This window comes from Gouania willdenowi, unplaced genomic scaffold (genome assembly GCF_900634775.1).
Source record: "Gouania willdenowi unplaced genomic scaffold, fGouWil2.1 scaffold_10_arrow_ctg1, whole genome shotgun sequence".
NCBI lineage: Eukaryota > Metazoa > Chordata > Actinopteri > Blenniiformes > Gobiesocidae > Gouania > Gouania willdenowi.
In genome coordinates, this window is record NW_021144857.1 from 82,575 (window position 1) to 101,660 (window position 19,086).

General features: G+C 39.9%; 1 protein-coding gene across 1 annotated transcript; it reads right to left on the reverse strand.

Moving 5' to 3' along the window:
* Window positions 1-10,858: 10,858 nt before the first annotated feature.
* LOC114458378 (complement factor B-like) lies at window positions 10,859-18,464 on the reverse strand. Its single transcript, XM_028440758.1, has 9 exons — window positions 18,406-18,464; window positions 18,080-18,281; window positions 14,662-14,791; window positions 14,107-14,245; window positions 13,839-13,915; window positions 13,632-13,750; window positions 13,419-13,548; window positions 13,170-13,219; window positions 10,859-11,032 (listed from the first exon to the last, which is right to left on the reverse strand). Exons 1-9 carry the CDS (start codon window positions 18,462-18,464, stop codon window positions 10,859-10,861), a joined length of 1,080 nt encoding a protein of 359 aa, XP_028296559.1.
* Between the last annotated feature and the right edge of the window lie 622 nt (window positions 18,465-19,086).

Consider the following 19,086-nt stretch of genomic DNA (forward strand, 5'->3'; position numbering starts at 1 on the left):
AGACGATGTAGATACATTTATGACAGTTTATGGTAGAATTAGAATATAATAACAGCTCTATCTGGATGGCTCTGTGACAGCTACACATTGTTGAGAGGAAAAAATAAATAAACAGGAGACAGAAGGGTCTCATTCATAGACTTATTAAAAAGTTTATTTAGGCACTTTAAAGTATTTAAAAAGCTAAATGAGCCTCTGTTTAGATAGTTTTAGTAGCACAGGCTACATACCTGAGCTAACGTCAGTAAACTCTACTAAACTTACATTATTAGTTTCATGCTTAAATATGTTAATTTACAGGTTCTCTGTCTGAAAACAGCTGCTGGTTTAAGAGTAAATTAGTGCAGAAAACAACCTTTTGGTCTGTGAAACCATTAAATATTAAGAATCAATCATTTCAGCAAAACAGATGATATTATCAGTTAAACATCTTGTAATAAGTGCAGGTAAATGTAGTATCTATATAGAGCCAGGAGGTGGTGGTAGAGCTACAGTATAGATGTGCTGTTCCACAGGTTGGACCATGTAAATAGATTGTAAACTTTCCATGTGACCAGCAGTGATTAGAACTCAGTGAAGGAGAATCAGCAGAACAACAAGGATGCTTAAAAACCACAGAGTCAGTTAAACTCAGACACAGAGTAGCTCATCTGGAGGACTGGGATCATTCCTGGAGGACTGGGACCAATCCTGGAGGACTGGGACCATTCCTGGAGGACTGGGACCAATCCTGGAGGACTGGGACCATTCCTGGAGGACTGGGACCATTCCTGGAGAAGGACTGGGACCATTCCTGGAGGGCTGGGACCATTCCTGGAGGACTAAGACCATTCCTGGAGGACTGGGACCATTCCTGGAGGATTGGGACCATTCCTGGAGAAGGACTGGGACCATTCCTGGAGGAGGACTGGGACCATTCCTGGAGGACTGGGATCATTCCTGGAGGATTGGGACCATTCCTGGAGGACTAAGACCATTCCTGGAGGACTAAGACCATTCCTGGAGGACTGGGACCATTCCTGGAGGGCTGGGACCATTCCTGGAGGACTGGGATCATTCCTGGGGGGCTGGGACCATTCCTGGAGGACTAAGACCATTCCTGGAGGACTGGGACCATTCCTGGAGGATTGGGACCATTCCTGGAGGACTAAGACCATTCCTGGAGGACTGGGACCATTCCTGGAGGACTGGGATCATTCCTGGGGGGCTGGGACCATTCCTGGAGGACTAAGACCATTCCTGGAGGACTGGGATCATTCCTGGGGGGCTGGGACCATTCCTGGTCTGATATCAGCTGGAAAGTGATGGAGTGTGTGAGGCTGTGAGGGCTTGAAGCACTAGAAATAAAAAGTGTTATTTCTGTGTCCAGTAAATACATTTTGTTAGTTTTGTTTTGTTCTCAGAGGAAAAAACTTCAGGGTTCACTGTTCAGTTACTGTTTATTTTATGCATTAAACAGTGTCATAAATGTATTTACCTCCCTATAGGCTACATGATGGAGCCAGTGCACTACTGATACTATTGGAGTCATTTACAATCTCATTCTTATTTTTTTTTCCCAAACTACATTTTAGTCGAGTCGTAAAAAGTTACTCAGAAATAATAAACAAATTTACACAAAACAAAAAAGAAACAAACTACAAAGCAAAGCCACTCACTGTCACATTAGCATGAGAAGCACAATACAACAACTTAGACTATACACAATGTATCTATAATGACATATCTACAATTACACAAATATAAACATATATACACACATATATTTACACACAGATTAAACCTGTTCTTTCTTGGTTTCTTTTAAAACACTAAAAACTTACACTAATCTCAATATAAACTGTCAATATAATCTCCTGTATAACATAGGAGCAACAAAGACACAAAAAGTCATTTTACCTTTAACTGTAACAACAGATGGATTATATGGTATTTGTCCAAATGTATCACTATGTTACAATGTTTGTGTTACTTATTCACTCGTTTCACGTGGCTTTTAAAACGTCTTCAGCTGGTTTACCAGGAGATTCTTGACATACATCACAATGCAATGAACTCTGGGTAATTCCCTTACAATACGTCTGTGGAGATGAAACTTACTGAAAAGGAACAAGAAGTGCTGAAAAAGTCAGTGGAAGTTCCCTCACACACTTGATGATGTTCTAATAGGAACAGCCATCAGCCTTGAATCTCTATTTAATTATGCTTTCAAAAAATATATAGAATGTGAAATAAAACTCTAATTATTTATTAATTAAAATTGAATAATCAATGCATTTATCTATGCATTAGATATGATTTGTCATCTTGTTTTTAATAAATGAAGCAGGTGATTAACTATAGATAAAGTTAGTGTACTGGTCATGTCCTACATTTTTTTGTCTCCAAGCAGCATAAATGAAAAATCATGGTTTTATTGATCTCGTGCTCATCCGTTCTAGTTTTATTATAAGTTACCTAATCTACCTAATAAATCAAAGATGGTCTCTTTGTCTGTGTGTGTGTGTCTGTGTGTGGCATCTGTTCAACCTGAAACTTAATCAAAGCTTGTACACACGCTAAGTGTGTGTATCTGTAATTTGATGTTGCAAAACATTCTTTTAAATTTTTTCCTCTTGGTATTGAGCGCGGTATGGAGCGTGCTACTTCCTGTTCCGGGTTCATGACGTCACTGTGTCACAGTTTGTCTCTGGTGTGAGAGTGTCGATGTCACTGTCTGTGTTTTCTGATGTGTGTGTGTGTGAGACTGCTCCCACTGAGGAGTGATAATAAGAATACAACAGTTTATTAATGTAAAGTTACATTAGGTTAACTGTTATTTATTACAATGTATATTATGTTTTTTTTGGAAAATAATTTATCTCTTTTCATATTGACTTTTATTATAATCATGTTTTTGGAGAATAAACTATATTTGAATTGACATTACTGCATCAGACACTATTACTTACTCAAGTTGTTGACAGATTGTCTCTCAGATTGTCAAACTGAACTTGTCATGAGAAATTATTGAAAGGAAGAATAAATTCTAAAAAGGATTTTCCCCAAGAAAAGGAGCCATTCATCATTAGCTTTGACACACACACACACACACACACACACACACACACACACACACACACACACACACACACACACACACACACGATAATCACCCCTGCTCTAACAAATGTTAAATAAATATGATTATTTCTATGAATTTATGTCTTTTATCAGATTCTACCTAAACCACTGCTTTGGTACAAACTTTATTTATTAATTCATCATACACATGTCCTATGGGATTAAACCAGTGAAATCACACACGCTATTTTACTTTGTACACACAAATATTCCCCTTCATAACACTACAGATTATGTAGACATTTTTTGTAAATCCAACCTTCAAACACATATTCATTTGTCCATAACTGACAACTCTACTTAAACTCCCACATGAATACATACTGTACTTCTGACAGACACTGTACTCGTCAAATCAATTCAATGAATCATAAACAATAAGCACTTTATTAATAGAAAGCTGTATTACTGATATGAAACGTGATTACAAATTGTAAATTGTTTCTAGAGGTTTGAAGAATATTCCAATTTTTTTGTTTGTGGTTTTTTTTTAATTTTTTTTTTTCAAAAAAGGTTACACTTTTTTTCACATTTTTTTGCTATGAGGGGACCTGGGAGTTTTTAGTTTTTCAAAGTGGGTTCAGCAGAAAACGTTTAGAACCACTGTATTCAATGATACACTGGATTAGCAGAGTTACTTTAAAAAAAAAAAAAAAAAATCAGTACAATTACATGTAACCTGTTAAAAATGGAATCAGTAACTTACTTTATCACTATATTATAGTGATGTAACTGATTACTTTTGGATGACTTCAATACCAAACATGCAAATAATGACACAAAAGGATTCTTATTTGATTATTACTATTCTACTTAAGCGCTTTTTTAGGCGTATGCAGTGATGCACGTGTTCTCCGGTACAGGTTCCTGACACGCCCACCGCACATAAATCAACCAAAAGTACGTAATCTGTGAATGAAAGAGGTCTGAAGCCAAGGAGGCGGGGCCATGATGTCATTATTTTTGGAGATGTCTAGAAATCACTGAACATGGAGTTTTCTCAACGCTTGTAAATGTCATTGAAATCAGTGAAAATGATGAAGTGCACTTTTAATTTGAAAGGCCTTCGTTGATAAACAATGTAACAGGTTGATTTGATCAGATTATTGATCAGATTACTGCAGGGTGAGGATTGGACACATTTTTCTGTCTGAGCCACAGTTAAAATCTCTGTTTTTCCCCTCATATTAACGCCAGATTAACGTTTGCTTGTGTGGAAAGTCTGATTTTATTTATTTCTTACATTCATCCATTCCATTTTTGTTTTGATTTTGGGCCGTCGGTCCCCGTCAGGGGCTTGTCCCCCCCCCAGGGCCCCCACCATGCAGCTCCTCTGGTGTCTCTCCATGTTGGCAACCAACAATTCCCTCTGGCACCCCGGGCACACGGAAGTCCTCCCTCTCGCTCTCATTCCACCAACGCTTTGGCCTCTTCTGATGATTGGTCAGACCTTCCCACACCCCTCATACCTACACACTAAGTCAATCACTCTCCTTTCATTCTAGGTTCACTGTCACCCACACATACTCAGGTCCTTTCTGACACTCCCATTTGTACAAATGCTCCATTCTCTCCCTCACCATACCTTCCATTTCTTCCTGTCTCCACATCAGTCCAGTCAAACCCCGCCTCATTCATCATTCTCTTCCAATACAGCATCGTTTTCTTCTTCTTCTCACATCCTACCAACTTATTATTCCACCCTAGTGTAACGGATCTGATCGTGTGTGGATAGGGCATCAAGGAGGACAACACAGCTCACTGTTCTCCAACATTTATTCCTGTAGATAGAGATTAATAAACAAATTAATCTTCTTCTGGTCCTTATATGTGCACTCTGCTCCCTCACCAATGCAGGCTGCACTGTGTTTACAGTGAAACACATTTTAACAATTACATTTTCAACAATTATCCTTAGCAATGGAAACAACCCAAGTACACTGCCATCTGTTGGCCACATTAACATGATGCAGTGGGGTGGAGTAATTAAACAGAGATAAAGTTTAAAACTTAAAATAAAAACACATACCTGCAGATAGAGATTAATAAACAAATTAATCTCCTTCTGGTCCTTATATGTGCACTCTGCTCCTAAACATACAGATGAGAACGTTTACTCTAAAATGTAGGTCAAATAAAATCGCGCCAAAACAGCCGTACAAAAAAGGTCCATTAAACTTATAAAAACGGTCAAAACAACACAAAACAGCTTCATAACATGTTATTATACAATAGTGAACGACATACACCAGATACTGTGACACAAACAGCTACATTTATGTCGATATTTACACAAAATCACCGCAGCATCTTCTCACACACTTAACCTCACCAATGCAGGCTGCACTGTGAGAGGAATGCGGAAAGAGTTACGTAAACCCAGGTAGAGCTACGGAAGCCCAGGTAGTTCAAACAAGGCAGAGTGCAGAAAGGCGAAGCAATAAAATCATCACAAATAAAAATGACTCATTGAGATAAAATTCACAAACAAATAACTAACCTCAATAAACATGAGTTGAACATAATAATAATAAAATACATTTTTAACCCTGTTACACTAGCACCATTGTTTTCATCACTCTATCATTTCCCATTTGCATCACATGACCTGCTCGCTCCAGCACTTGTTTCTCAGTCTTCCACCTTATAGCAGCCTTTTAGAATAGATTTAGGGAAATGTTCAAGTTTGCCTGATTTTAGAAGTGAATATTTTTGTGCATTGTTTGTAAATACAAATCTATCTCAGCTCTATGTTTCCCTCTGTCACCAGTCAATAATAATTCACATTTACATCATAAGCCCATAAGTAAGGAAAATATTATAAATGGTTGGGATTAATTTTACTTCTAAATGTTTCAAATGTTTGATATTATTTCCTGGTCATTGATTAGTTTTCAGACTCTTAGTGATTAATGGTTTGGTTCATTCATTTGCACTGTTTATTTTCAAAAGGAGAAGATTCTGCACTTTAAAGTTCATTTCTCCTCACATTCCTGATTAAATTAGGTTTTCATTTTGTCTCATCTATATTTACATTGCAGTTCTCTGCAGAAAACCATCTTACTGAGTGGAGATGAAAATGTTGTAAATGTACAGCCACTATTTTTTCTTCTTTTTGTTCTATAGGCTGAAATGGAAGCAACCATAATAATGAATCATCAGTCTGGTTTGTGCATTCAGTACATCTTTAGAACCTCTTAAATATTTCTAAGTTAATGCAGAATACTTTTGTCCTACGACGCCAAGAGGTCATCAATGATGACTTGCATGTCAAAGAGTTTCTGTAACGATGGCCTGGCCTTAAGATGGAATCACAGGTTAGAACATTTTCTTTAATGTGACCTATTGTTTGGAAGTATATGACCACCTCTTTCACTAGATATTTCAATCATCTGACAATTCAGAGAGCATTCCATCTCTATGTTGTATGTAAACTGTTGTTTATGTGACATATTATATTTTTGTCCCCTTCTTTACAGCTACAATTGTTTTTATTTTTTATAGATTCATTTCTATGCTGAGTTAGACCCACATATCCCCGTCTTCTGAATGTATTCAGGAGGAAAGCTGCTCACACAGAGAAGGTGGCAGAAGGCTTTGATCAGATCTTCAGATCTTATGACATCCAGGTGAGTGGATTGTGGTACTTTATGTATGATAACAATAGAACTGGGAGCTTTGGTGAACCAGCTCTGTTTGAACTCCCATGACTTTAGACTAGAGCAGTGCTATATAATGACATCATTACCCACTACAGACCATATATTAATATTCAACGTGCTGCTGTCCTCCGTGCCCTTCCAACGTATCTGCATGAAGATGACTCTGGATTTCTGAAGATGTGTGATGTAAGTATTTTTTTTCAATCAAACCATTGCAGGTTTTCATTTACTGTATAACAGTAGTTACTTTCTTTAGGTGCCACAGCCAGATGAACCAGAAATCAACAACGTACCAGTTGATCTTCTCCTGTCTAGTGCTGGTTCAACAGATACTATTGGCTTCTTCCCTGACAAGGTTGCTGTTGTGCTTGAGGGTAACATAGTTGTGGAGTTCCCCACACTGGCTGAAGGGTATTGTAACGGCCCTTGGGTTTGAAAGAACAAGATGCTGGAGTCTCGACTGATGCTTCTCAATGCCTCTTTATTTCAACGTTGAGCATAGCAGAGCACCGTGAAAACTACAAGACAATACACAATGCAAGTTATTTAACTTTATAGTTTTGTACAGTGCAAACAATTCACAAACATACTTTATTTAATCATTTTAATCATGTAAAACCAGACAGGTAATTATCAATCCTCATTATTGTAATCTAAAAACAATTATTCATATTTAAGAAATAAACAAAGCAAATAAATGCAACAACTTATGTACAAACAAGACAACTCAACCCGCTTCACCTGCAGTAAGGCCAAATAAATGATACGTAACGTACCTCATTCCGCTCACCAAGGGCGTTAAAGGGAATCCTTTATTACGTAGTGACTCGTCTGCAGACGCACCGCTTTTACAGATCACACCGCGTCTGAGCTCACTCCTTACGTTGACAGATTGATCTGACAGCTCGCGCTGACAGCCCAATCTCCCAACACACCGCTCCTCTGGAGGACTGATCCCACTCTCTAAGTGCACTGCTGGTGCTCACAGTTCAGTGTCTCCATAGGCCATGCTGTGGCTGATCGATCGCCCTCCTCTCACTGACAGCTGCTTCTCCCACTGCTATCCATACACGGAAAAACACCGCTCACCTGGGTAAACGCCCCTTTTAATCCCCCCTGCACAAGTAAGCCTGCTCCTGCTGGGTCCTAAAACCCATGCAGTTTAGGGCACCGACAAGGAATCCTGATGACCAGTGGAGACTACAGGTAACTGCAGGGATGAGTTGTCTTAACACAGGAAAATGACAGTCTGAACATATGAGAAACAAGTCCAAACTATATCCAAAATAAAACAGTGTATAAGATTCCAAATAAGTGAGCCAGGGGTCAGTTACAGGTATGTTGTGCTTTTCTGACTAATTCATGCACTGCACCTGAGTTACCATAAAAACTTGACCAATACTTGTGACTTCATCCAAAAGTCTTGATGGTCCTGGAAGATAATGAGTTGAGACCTAGAGTGTTGAGCCTCAAAAATGACCTTTTGTTGAATGAGTAACTGTGATTTGACTTTAAATCATGAAAGGTTAACACACTTGGTTGAACCACGCTGAAAGACTGTTTCTTTACATGCGTTTTTAACATGTTGTTCAACTTGTTCCAATTTTAGACGTGTTTGTGGAGTTTACACATGGAAAGAAAGGTCAACCTTTTTGCTACACTTATACAGAAGTTGCTACATATTTTATAATTCAAGTGTTTGTGTGTCATTTGGACTGTTGACTAGAATTTAGTTTCTTGTGTCTCTGAATTATTTTTTTAATTTATGTTTCATGTATTTCCCTGAAATCACTGAACTTTTGTTTGGTTGTTTAAAGGGATCCTCCACAAATGTGGCCTAAAAACCTTTGAAATGTCATTATTAGAATATCTATGCCTAACAAAGCACTATCCACCATATTTGTTTTGTTAACTTTTTTTTTAAAAGGGACTCCTTTACCATTTTCGAGTCTGTGCGGTGCCAGGTTGAAATGACGTCATTGATGACGCCGCACTTTTCAGTCCATTCAGTTCTATAGTAGTGAAAGCATTCAGGGTCAGTTTTTTCAGTCAAAATGACAACAGCAGAGTTGGAATTGTCGCCCCCTGCGGTCACAAATTTTTTCGGTTCACAGATTTTGTTTATCAAATTTTGGTAAACAAAGATTTACATGGACTTTTTTTAAACTTTTACTGATTGTTAGAGCAACCCAAAAAATTACAACAAGTTACAACACTGAAAAAGCTGCTACATGATCCTGAATGCTTCACCTCCTACAGAACTCAATGGACTGAAAAGGGCGATTGGTGTCATTAATGACATCATTTCAACATGGCGGGAGTCCCATTTAAAAAAAAAAATGTGGTGCAAAATATTGCATTTTGTTAAGCATAGATCTTCTAATAAAGTCATTTCAAAGGTTTCAGCCACATTTGTAAAGACAATGAAGGATCCCTTTAAAGATTTATTTGTTATACTTTGTGTGAGAAGTAGGGTTTTATGATTAAAAAAAAAGACTTTTAATATGCTCCAGGATTAACGTGTTGGTTTTATATTTGAAACACAAGTTAGTTTGAACTTAATCTTGTACCTAGAAGTTGTACGTAATGCCCTGGCCACTTGACAAAGTTGTGACTGTTTGAACTGCTAAGAAGTTGTCAGTTATTCAATAAATGACCTGCATTTAAGCTTTTTGTGCTCACTCACAATTTGTTTGTCTGGGGTGTATTTTGAGTTAAACTAACTTAAAAATATTTTTGTAATCAGTTTCAAAGAATTTTTCAAGTACTTGAAAATATATCTTAATTCAACGAAGAAGCGTTAACATCACATTAAAAATTGATTGCAGACAACATTAAATAATTTTTTTAAAGTCAAACAGAAAATTTGAGTTTAAAGTAATTTATTTTTATTATTAATGTCTATTAAAAGAAACAATTTAAGAGTACCTAATAACATATATTACTTTTGACTCAAAAAACTTAGTTATTGTCATTTAAAATAGTTATGTAACCATTACTTAAAAAGAGGCTTCTCTTAACTTAAAAGATTAAGTTAAAATGATGATTTTTTTTTTTTTTTTTTTTTGATGTAATCAGTTTCAACTAATTTTAATTGATAAGAATTTAGCAATTCTGATTCCATTTTTGAGTCATTAAATCTTTCACTCTGGAGATGTTTTTGTGATAGATTTGATCTGATGCTGAATGTCAGATCTGAGTCCATCAGAACACCAAGGTTTTTGACTTGGTCTTTATCTTCTAAAGATCCAGACTCAGATACTTGCTGACAGCAGTCCTCTTTTCATTGTTACCAAAGACAATCACCTCCATCTTGTCATGGTTTAGCTAAAGAAAGCTCAAGCATCTCTTCTTGTCTTCCATTAGTTTTTTAATGCTTGGTGAAAATAGGGCTCTTGTTTGAAGTTAACTTGAAGTTTAGTCAGTAGCACAATGGAGGACAGTATGGAATCTCTGAAATGTCGGATTAAATTGTGTATACGTGAGTTTTAAGGATCAAATGACCACATGTTGATATTTTACTTGGTTGCTTTCATGCTTAAAATGCTTTCAGAAATTTCAAAGGTGGAGAATCAACTGGGATATTTAGCCTCAGTGTGCTTCAGGTTTTTGTTGTTGTAGGTTCCAAATGCATCTTGAGAAACTTGGAAGTATACTTCAGTGGTAACGGTCTTCATCATACTTTAGTATATAGTCGAGTATTCACTCATTGACTTTGTAGTGTACCGTACGTTAGTGTACCATTTTGAACACAGCCATGGACTCAAATGTGCACATGGATACATTGTGGGGAGTATGTGAGAACCTTTATTCATTTACTTTTAAAAAATTAAGCCATTGTGTTGTGCAATTAAAATATTTAACACCAAAATCTCACAAAACTATGGATAAAATACAAAGTCACCTGCCAGACATTGAAAAGAAAAGAAACCAGGGGCATATATTTACTTGTCATGATTATATAGTGTGACTAAAAAGGCTCAGGGCCTATCTTGACGACAAATTCCCCGGAGTCGTCTCTGAAAACAAATGGTGAGGAAGACGTTTTCAAAGACTGATACAGCTGATGTAGCTCAATTCAAAAACACCAGAGGTGGAAAATCATCCTGGTTGTCATTTCCAAGAATACGTTTTAGAAAAGGAACAACTTTGAAAAGATTGATGTGGAAATCTCTGGAGCTCGCGTCTGAATTGACCAGGCCTCCTGATTGGCAGAGTTCCTTTGTTCCCCAGCTGACCACACCCACCTGTGAAGAGACACACCTCAGAGTATGGACAAAAGGGGAACGAAGAAGTGAAATGAGTCGTTCCCTCTTCCGTACACGGTTGATTATAATGGTTAGGAATTATATAGCAATATTTTCGGGGAGACTCAAAGTGCATTACAGAAGTTACAGAAACCATGAATAGTCATCCTATCTCCTTTCCTATCCACTTTTCCTTAACCCTGTGGGTGACATCACAGGGTTAAGAAAAAGTGTTAGGAGACTTCCTAAGGGAGGTAGGGAAAGGCCATCACATTGTTGGTGATGTAATAATCTGAGTTAGTGGAAGGTTAGTGACTAGGGATGTAACGATTAATTGTAAGGCAGTTAAAAATCGATTCATAGGTATCAAGGTTCATATCGATGCTGTGAAAATTGAATCGCAGTACTTTTTTTAACCAGCAGAGGGCGCTATCCAGAATGGTAAATGGACTTGATTTTATATAGCGCTTCATCACCACTGAAACAGTCTCAAAGCGCTTTACATATCAGCATATTCACCCATTCACTCTCACATTCACACACCAGTGGGACAGGACTGCCATGCAAGGTGCTAGTCGACCACTGGGAGCAACTTAGGGTTCAGTGTCTTGCCCAAGGACACTTCAACACATAGTCAGGTACTGGGATCGAACCCCCAACCTCTCGATCAGAAGACGACCCACTGCCACCTGAGCCACAGTTGCCTGAGCCACAGTCGCCGGAATGTTGGCGGGGCTGGCGGAATCTGCTACTACTCTCTTTCTAGCCGCCTTCTACTCTTAAATATGTTCATAAGTGATTCATTACCCCTTTAGCACCGAAAGAATATCTAATATTACGTGAATATCTGTAAAAGTCACGGTTTTCTATTAGCTCTTTCTGCTAGCATAGCATCTCTTCTTCACTGCACAGAATAGCTGCATCCCAACCGACCACTGAGTTACCAGCGCCCTCTGCTGGTCGAAACAAATATCTGGCATAAATACAGGGCAATGACTGTTTTTTTTTTTTTAAAGTCCAATTGTGAAGGCACAAAATACATTTTCAGTTGCACTTTTAAATAGAAAAAGAACGATTATGCAGTTTTGCATTGTTTACTATAGAACCATAATTTAAATTTATAGGCTTCTTCTTTATTTGTATTATTCCTTTATTTATTTCATTCAAGATTTATTTTTAGTTAAATTGCATTATTTTGAATAGTTTATCAAGAGATTCTTTTGACAATGAAAAATAAAAGGAAAATAGTACAGTGTTCCCCCCCCCCCCCCCCCCCAAAAAAAGGAATATTTTTCAGTCATTTATGTACAGTCTCATTATGTAAAATAAATTGTGAGAAAATCGTATTGTGAACCCAGTATCGTGAATCGAATCGCATCTAGAGTTGAGTGAATCGTTACATCCCTATTAGTGACGCATGCCGTAGTGGCAAAACTACAAATTACCCAAAATGGACTCCTACAAGCCATTTATAACACTTTCCTCTGTGCCTCTAATCGCTGATATAATCTCCAATATCTCAAGGTTTGAATGTAGGTTACAAGGCTACGAGGAACTAAAGTGAAACTAAAAGACCGTCACATTGCGAATGGTTGCTCACACTCACCTTCCCATCAGAAATCAACATTAATCCAAAAAAAGTATGATTTTAGGAAATTCTTACATTTATGCTAGATATATGCCTACATGACAGTGTAGGCATACACATGTACAACTGCACAAAGCATTCCTAGGTGAATGAATTCTGTTTCCATGAATGCTCTGATCAGCGGGTCCATTTAAATGTTGTCGCCGAAAGGAATTGTGGGGCAGCATTATGTGATCTGCTTTGGTAAAGGATGCATCAGTGTTTCCCAGGCTAAATAAGGTTATAAAAGAAGCATTGAGCCTCCTTTCCTTGGCTTTTAGAGAATTGGAACGCTCCTTATCATGACCGCCACTTAAACATTTCTGGGGGTTGAGGAAAAGTGGCTACAAAAGGAGATAGGAGATAATATACGGACGCACCCCACTATTCATTCACACCAGTCATACCAGTGGTGGTACAGAAGTGTGGCTGCCATTTTGTGCCTATGGCCCCTCTGACCGCCACCAACATTCATGCACAATTCATACCAGGCAATGTTCCAATCCTCACCTGTACGGTGCGATAGTCATAGTCCTTGAACATAGCACCACCAGAGTCACCTATAGCACACACACACACACACACACACACACACACACACACACACACACACACACACACACACACACACACACACACACACACACACACACACACACACACACACACACACACACACACACACACACACACACACACACACACTGATTTGGCCTACATTTTGCATGCATAAGCTAGAAATGTTGCGTGTAAAGATACCTGTACATGCTATATGGTCAACAGTAGGATATTGGCCACCAGTGCAGAGAAAGTTCTCGGTTACAGGAATTGTGACATTGTCTGTGTTTATGTTTGGTGCTTCAAGAGCATGTTTAATGCATTCGGGTCTCTGTTTGGGAGAGGTACCAAAGTTCTTTAGAAATGTAAAAGCAACACACGTACACAAAAAAAGGCAGTAGAGTATTTACTCACGTTATTGCCCAACTTAGCCTGCACATCTTTTACGAGTACTTCGTTCACTGTGTCGTCATTCACCGACGCCCTGGTGAGGAAACTCAAATGTACAGTGTCATCACCGAGCAAAAGTTCCTCTGTGAACAAACAAAACACACTCACACTTCACCTCAGGTTGTCAATGATCAACAAGTTAGGTCTCGGTTCCCAGAGGAATTACCCCACCTTGTTGTTTGCAGGTGGAATTTTTGTCCAATCTCAGAGCATCTCTGGTCTCCGTTGTGCAAGGTATGCAAATAGGTCTGAAGACGAAAAGAAAGATGCAGTGTTTACATCTTTTTTTAAAAAATTTTTTGATTTCTTTGATTTATTAAACTATTAGGCCTTGTCATTATCTGAGAAAATAAGTTAGGGTCTCCAGCAGCTTTATTCCTAATTAGAAAGTGTGGCCAAAATTTGGACTGGTTGTGTGTTTGAATCATGGACATCTTACCGCACTGTATCAGCGATTACAACATGTCCCTCGAGTTGAATGAGAGCCACATCATAGTCATAGAACACCAGAACACCCTGTTCTTTTCTGGCACCGGGGTCAAATTTTTCATGTACGAAGAAATTTTTTACTCTTCTCACTGTAACCACAAAAGGAATTGGTATGACTTCAATTTACTGTAAAACAAACCTAGAAAGGGGTAAAATGTTTGATATCATGCATCGTCAGAGATGGGCAACTTTTAATGGGCCACAAAAATGTATATGTCTCATCCGAGGGTCACATTATTAACATTCATGTCTACATTTAGAATAATGACCAATCTGAGCATTAACACAGGAAAGAACAAAGGGTTTAATCTGTTTTTGTTCTCGTTTTGTTTATTTTTCTGTTATTTCTGGAGTCATTTTGTGTACTTTTGTTGTCCTTTTAGTTATATTATTTTCTAATTTTGTGCATTTTACTGCCGGGATGTCAGTTGCCCATGTCTGCCACAACATCAACCCCCTTACAACCTTTTTTAGATGCCTCACTTATCAGATGAGTTTATATCACCTGTGTTCTTTCCATCATTGATTTCTACTGTGACGTGCTCAGGTCTGTCCTGTATCCGGAAGCAGTGAGCAGCAGTCAGGATAAAGTTTGATGTTACCAGTGAGCCGAAGCACTTCTTCACACCTTCATTCTTCAAATGAAAAAAACATGACCTAGAGTAATACCATTTGAGAAGTTCATTGTATTTTTAGCTAGAGCATTAAACAGAATTGGTGTTTGATCAGCTACTATTTCACAGATGAGAAAGTAGTGGCTCAATGAAGACTTCTATCATCCATGTAAAAGTTTAAATTACAAGTAAATGTATTGTTTGTTCATTAACTCACTCAGTGCCCCTGACGAGATATCTCGTCATTTAAAATCCAAACGCTCAGCACCATTGATGAGTAACTCGTCAATTGCGTTTTTTCACAGGAATTACTAGAAAACACCCTGGCGGAGGTCCCTCATCAATATCTAAGCTGTGGAGTGTTGTAGTGACCAATTGTGCCCTGAAGATGGCAGCAGTGCGCCTTTAGATGAGAGATTAGCCACTGATGCTACCCAGCAAAACAAGAAAGAAACAGGAACGAGTGAGGTTATGGTGCTCCAGAGTGATATTGTGACGTACCCAGCAGCTCCACATACTAACACAGAACATGTGTGGACCTGAGTGGTTCACTGATAATGTTGTGATAGTGAGATAAAACCATCAACTAACCGGGCTAAACGGGTCATCTCTGTGTGTCGGGAGGAAGTTACAGATAGATAGTCATAGTAGGAAATATTCTGTGGGTCCTTCCCTCAGAGGAGCTAACAAGCTAACGTTAGCCAGACAGCAACATCACAGTAATATAACATGTTCTGTTAAAAGCATGTTACTGCATGTTACGACCCCCTCTAGGATGTCATGTCAAGGCTTGAGGGGCCGCAACATAAACAAGACGCCACACAGAAACCAACGATTATCAAAAGTATTTATTAACAAAATTATAAAAGTACCAACAGAACAAACTAAAAGGGACTGGAGACCCTGGCCAAACTAAACAAAAGTAGGGAGGACACTGGGCCAACCCTATACAGGGCCGTCGTCCCAGCGTCCACCCTCTAAACTACAAAAACATACGAAAGACTAAAACTACCGGAACACGAAAACAGGACTACCAGAAATCTCCAGTCCAAACTAAAATAACAAACTTACGAACATCTCCAGTGAGGAGCAGCAGAACTCTCCCCACATGTCTGCTGCTGGTCAGTTGTTGTGCCTCCCGCTTTCTGGTCCTCTCAGCCCTTTATACAGCTCCTCCTCCCTCTCCTACCTGATTACTGATGTGAGCCAGGTGTGTTAGGAGAGGAGAGGAAGGGCAGGCTGAGAGGCCAGGAGGCACCAGCCGTAACACTGCAGTGCTTCTCTCTCTCTATGTGCACACACCTCAGCAACAGCAGCAACAACACAGTGTCACTTACAGCAGCTCACATGGAGGCTGCTGCGTGCACATGAACAACACATGCTCTACAGAGTTCTAGTGTAACAATTACAAATCGAACATAATGTAAATCAAGCAGCAGTAATGACGTTTCAAGGAGAAAAGTCACCAATTCCATCTTCTACTCCTCCAGACCATACACTGTAAAAAAGACAGCTCTCCAGCTCGAGAAAAGGGCGGGGACTGTGAGCAACACCTGTCAGAAAGCCCATCAAACACAATCCTGGCTCTGATTGGTTCTTTTTGCTCGGCAATCTGCCAAAGGCAGCAAGAGCAGCAGGGGGCGGGGCTCAATGAGCCTGCTTTTTTTTTGCACAAACTACTAGTTTCATGTAAAGTTGTCCTTACATAGTGACAGCTTTAGCAAATATGACAAAAAGTCACTTTTATAAGAGCTGCAGACTGCATCTTTAAGCCAACATTAGAGGAGACAGATCATTGGAAGATGAAATGCAGGGGATCTTAAATGGTGGGTTTGTGACCCCAAAAAAAAAACAATAGGCCCATTTTTAGTTTGTGAAAGTTTTCCTGAGTTATCCTTGCATTTTCTTTTGAAAGTGATTCATTTTTGCCTTCTATTCCCTCCTTTAACAAATTATAAGCAAAATGAAAATAAAAAAAATAGTAAACAGTAACTGGCTGCAACAGTTTTTGTTCATAGAAAACTTTAGGTTATGTATATAACCCCGGTTCTATAAGTAATATGAGTAAGATTCCTCAGAAGCAATTTTTTTAATCTGCCAATCCTGACTGGCCTGTGAAGCACGTCAATCCGCTAAACACCTCTTTTCCTTGTTCGAGCAAGAAGGGTTGTCTGGTGAGACATCTCACTCATATTACTCATAGATCCAGGGTTTCATACAAAACCTAAAGTTGTATTTCAAAATATTTCATGAGATGTCTCACTATGGGGTATGGAAACTCCTGTATTGCAGACATGCTAATCGAGCGGTACCAGCCCCCAGAGCAGAAGTCTGATTACATCAGGACAGTTAAACCGCCCGTGCCACGCACGGGGAGGAAACGTACAGCATGTAAAAGGGGACAAACGTGAGTGGTGAGGTACAACTCTCCGCCGCACAGATGTCCTGGACAGACACTCCCCTGACCAAAGCCAAGGATGTGGCAAGACTCCGAGTCAATTGTGCATGCAGACCAACAGGCGGCTGCAGACCCTGACTCGAGTAAGCCAAAGCAATAGCCTCCACCACCCAGTGTGATAGGCGTTGCTTAGTATCAGGCGTCCCCTGCTCAGGAGACAAACACCTGATCGCTCCTCCTGAGGCTCCTCGTCATATCCATATAGGTGCAGATTGCATGGACTGGACATAACACATGCGGTCGCTGCTCACCCTGTGAGGCAAAAAAGGCCACATCCTTCGGCACAAAGGCCGGGTTGGGTCTCAAAATTATCCTTGCATCACCTGGAAAGAGCTGAGCGCACCAAGGGCGGACCGAAAGCGCAGTAACAAGACAGCCTTAAGAGAGGCAAACTTCAGGCCCGCCTTCTCCAATGGTTCAAACAAAGGATGTTTTAAGTCCCTCCAGAACCACCGCCAGATCCCACGGTGGTACTGTGTGCTCCCTTCATAAACTGGCCAATCAGTTGGTGCTGACTGTTTGTCCTCAAAGCCAACGTGACAGACCGCCAAGTACAATATCACTGTGGAAAAGACTTTGCTTTTGTCAATCAGGCCCTGCAGGAATGACATATTCACCCCCACCAGGCACTGAAGGGGATGTGACTCCTCTGGAGACACCCGCGGGGGGTATCAAATCCAAAGGGGGGAATGTGTAAAGAAGCATGCACAGCCAACTGTGCACTAGCACATCAACGCCAAGGAGAGTATCCCTGCTGTGCAGGGAGCAAAACTTTACGCACTGCTTGGCCCATCCGAAACGGGCTCCTAACCGTGCACCGCATGTGGGTGTAACATTCATTCCCCGAATACTGGCATGCACCTGGACAACAGGTCTTCACCCGTGTTCAGGATCCCCAGGGCGTGCGTCACCCTCAATGAGAGGAGACAGCCGTAGCTCCACAGGATCTGTTTACGCGTCAGCATACGCAACCGATGAGAGCGCAACCCACCCTGGCGGTAGAGGTACGCCACAGATGTAGTACCATCCGTCCTCACCAGGACATGATGTCCCCTGAGAGACGGAAGGAAGCATACCAGTGAGAGGAACACCGCTGGGAGCCCCAAATAATTTAAGTGAGAGCGCCGGAGGTCCGCATTTCAGCGGCCCTTTACAGTACGGCACATGTGAACCCCACCCCAGCCCCGTGGAGACCACCTTCCTGGACGTAGCGGTGCCCATAGGTACACAGTGCATCATGACCAGTGTTGGGCCCCGCCCCAACGTTATTTTTGACAGTAACTAGTACTGTAACGCAATATTTTTTTAAAGAAATAATGCCGTTACTGTTACAATATGGTGCGTTTGTCCGTTACTTTGCTAGCTGCAGTGTACTTCCTGTTTACAGTGATGCTACATATTTTTGGGGGAGGCCGTGCCAACCATGGTAAAACAGAAGAAGAAGAAGCATTGTCAGCGTGTTTCTGTTTACATCACATGCACCAATCATGGCGAGTCATTGCGAGAGCAGGACAAGCTTCTCAGAGTGGAAATACACGCATTATTTTTGTCTCCAAAAGATGCATCAGTGAAGCGCTAATTTAACACTACGTTGGTGGGCGTGAGGGAAGCCTCTGCAACGAAACAACAGCGGCTGGATATTAACGGACTGTGACTGTTATATTGCATGGTATGTTGTTGTAAATAAGAAGCCTGTCACTACCGCTGAGTCACTGCTAACAGCAGCTTGTTAGCCTGATACGTTTAGCATTGTGTAGCTGAGAAAAATGCTGTGAATTAGTTTTTCCACATTTATTTTTATTTATTTATTTATAAGCATTTTCAACAGCAGAATGTGCACATGGAATACGCACAACTT

Coding starts and splice junctions, on each gene's coding strand:
- LOC114458378 (XM_028440758.1), bottom strand. CDS start 18,464: ATGCACTGTGTACCTATGGGCACCGCTACGTCCAGGAAGGTGGTCTCC. Junction 14,792..18,079: donor TGTTGTCCAGGTGCATGCCA/GTATTCGGGGAA, acceptor TTTCATTTGAAG/AATGAAGGTGTGAAGAAGTG. Junction 13,220..13,418: donor TGACCATATAGCATGTACAG/GTATCTTTACAC, acceptor TGTGTGCTATAG/GTGACTCTGGTGGTGCTATG.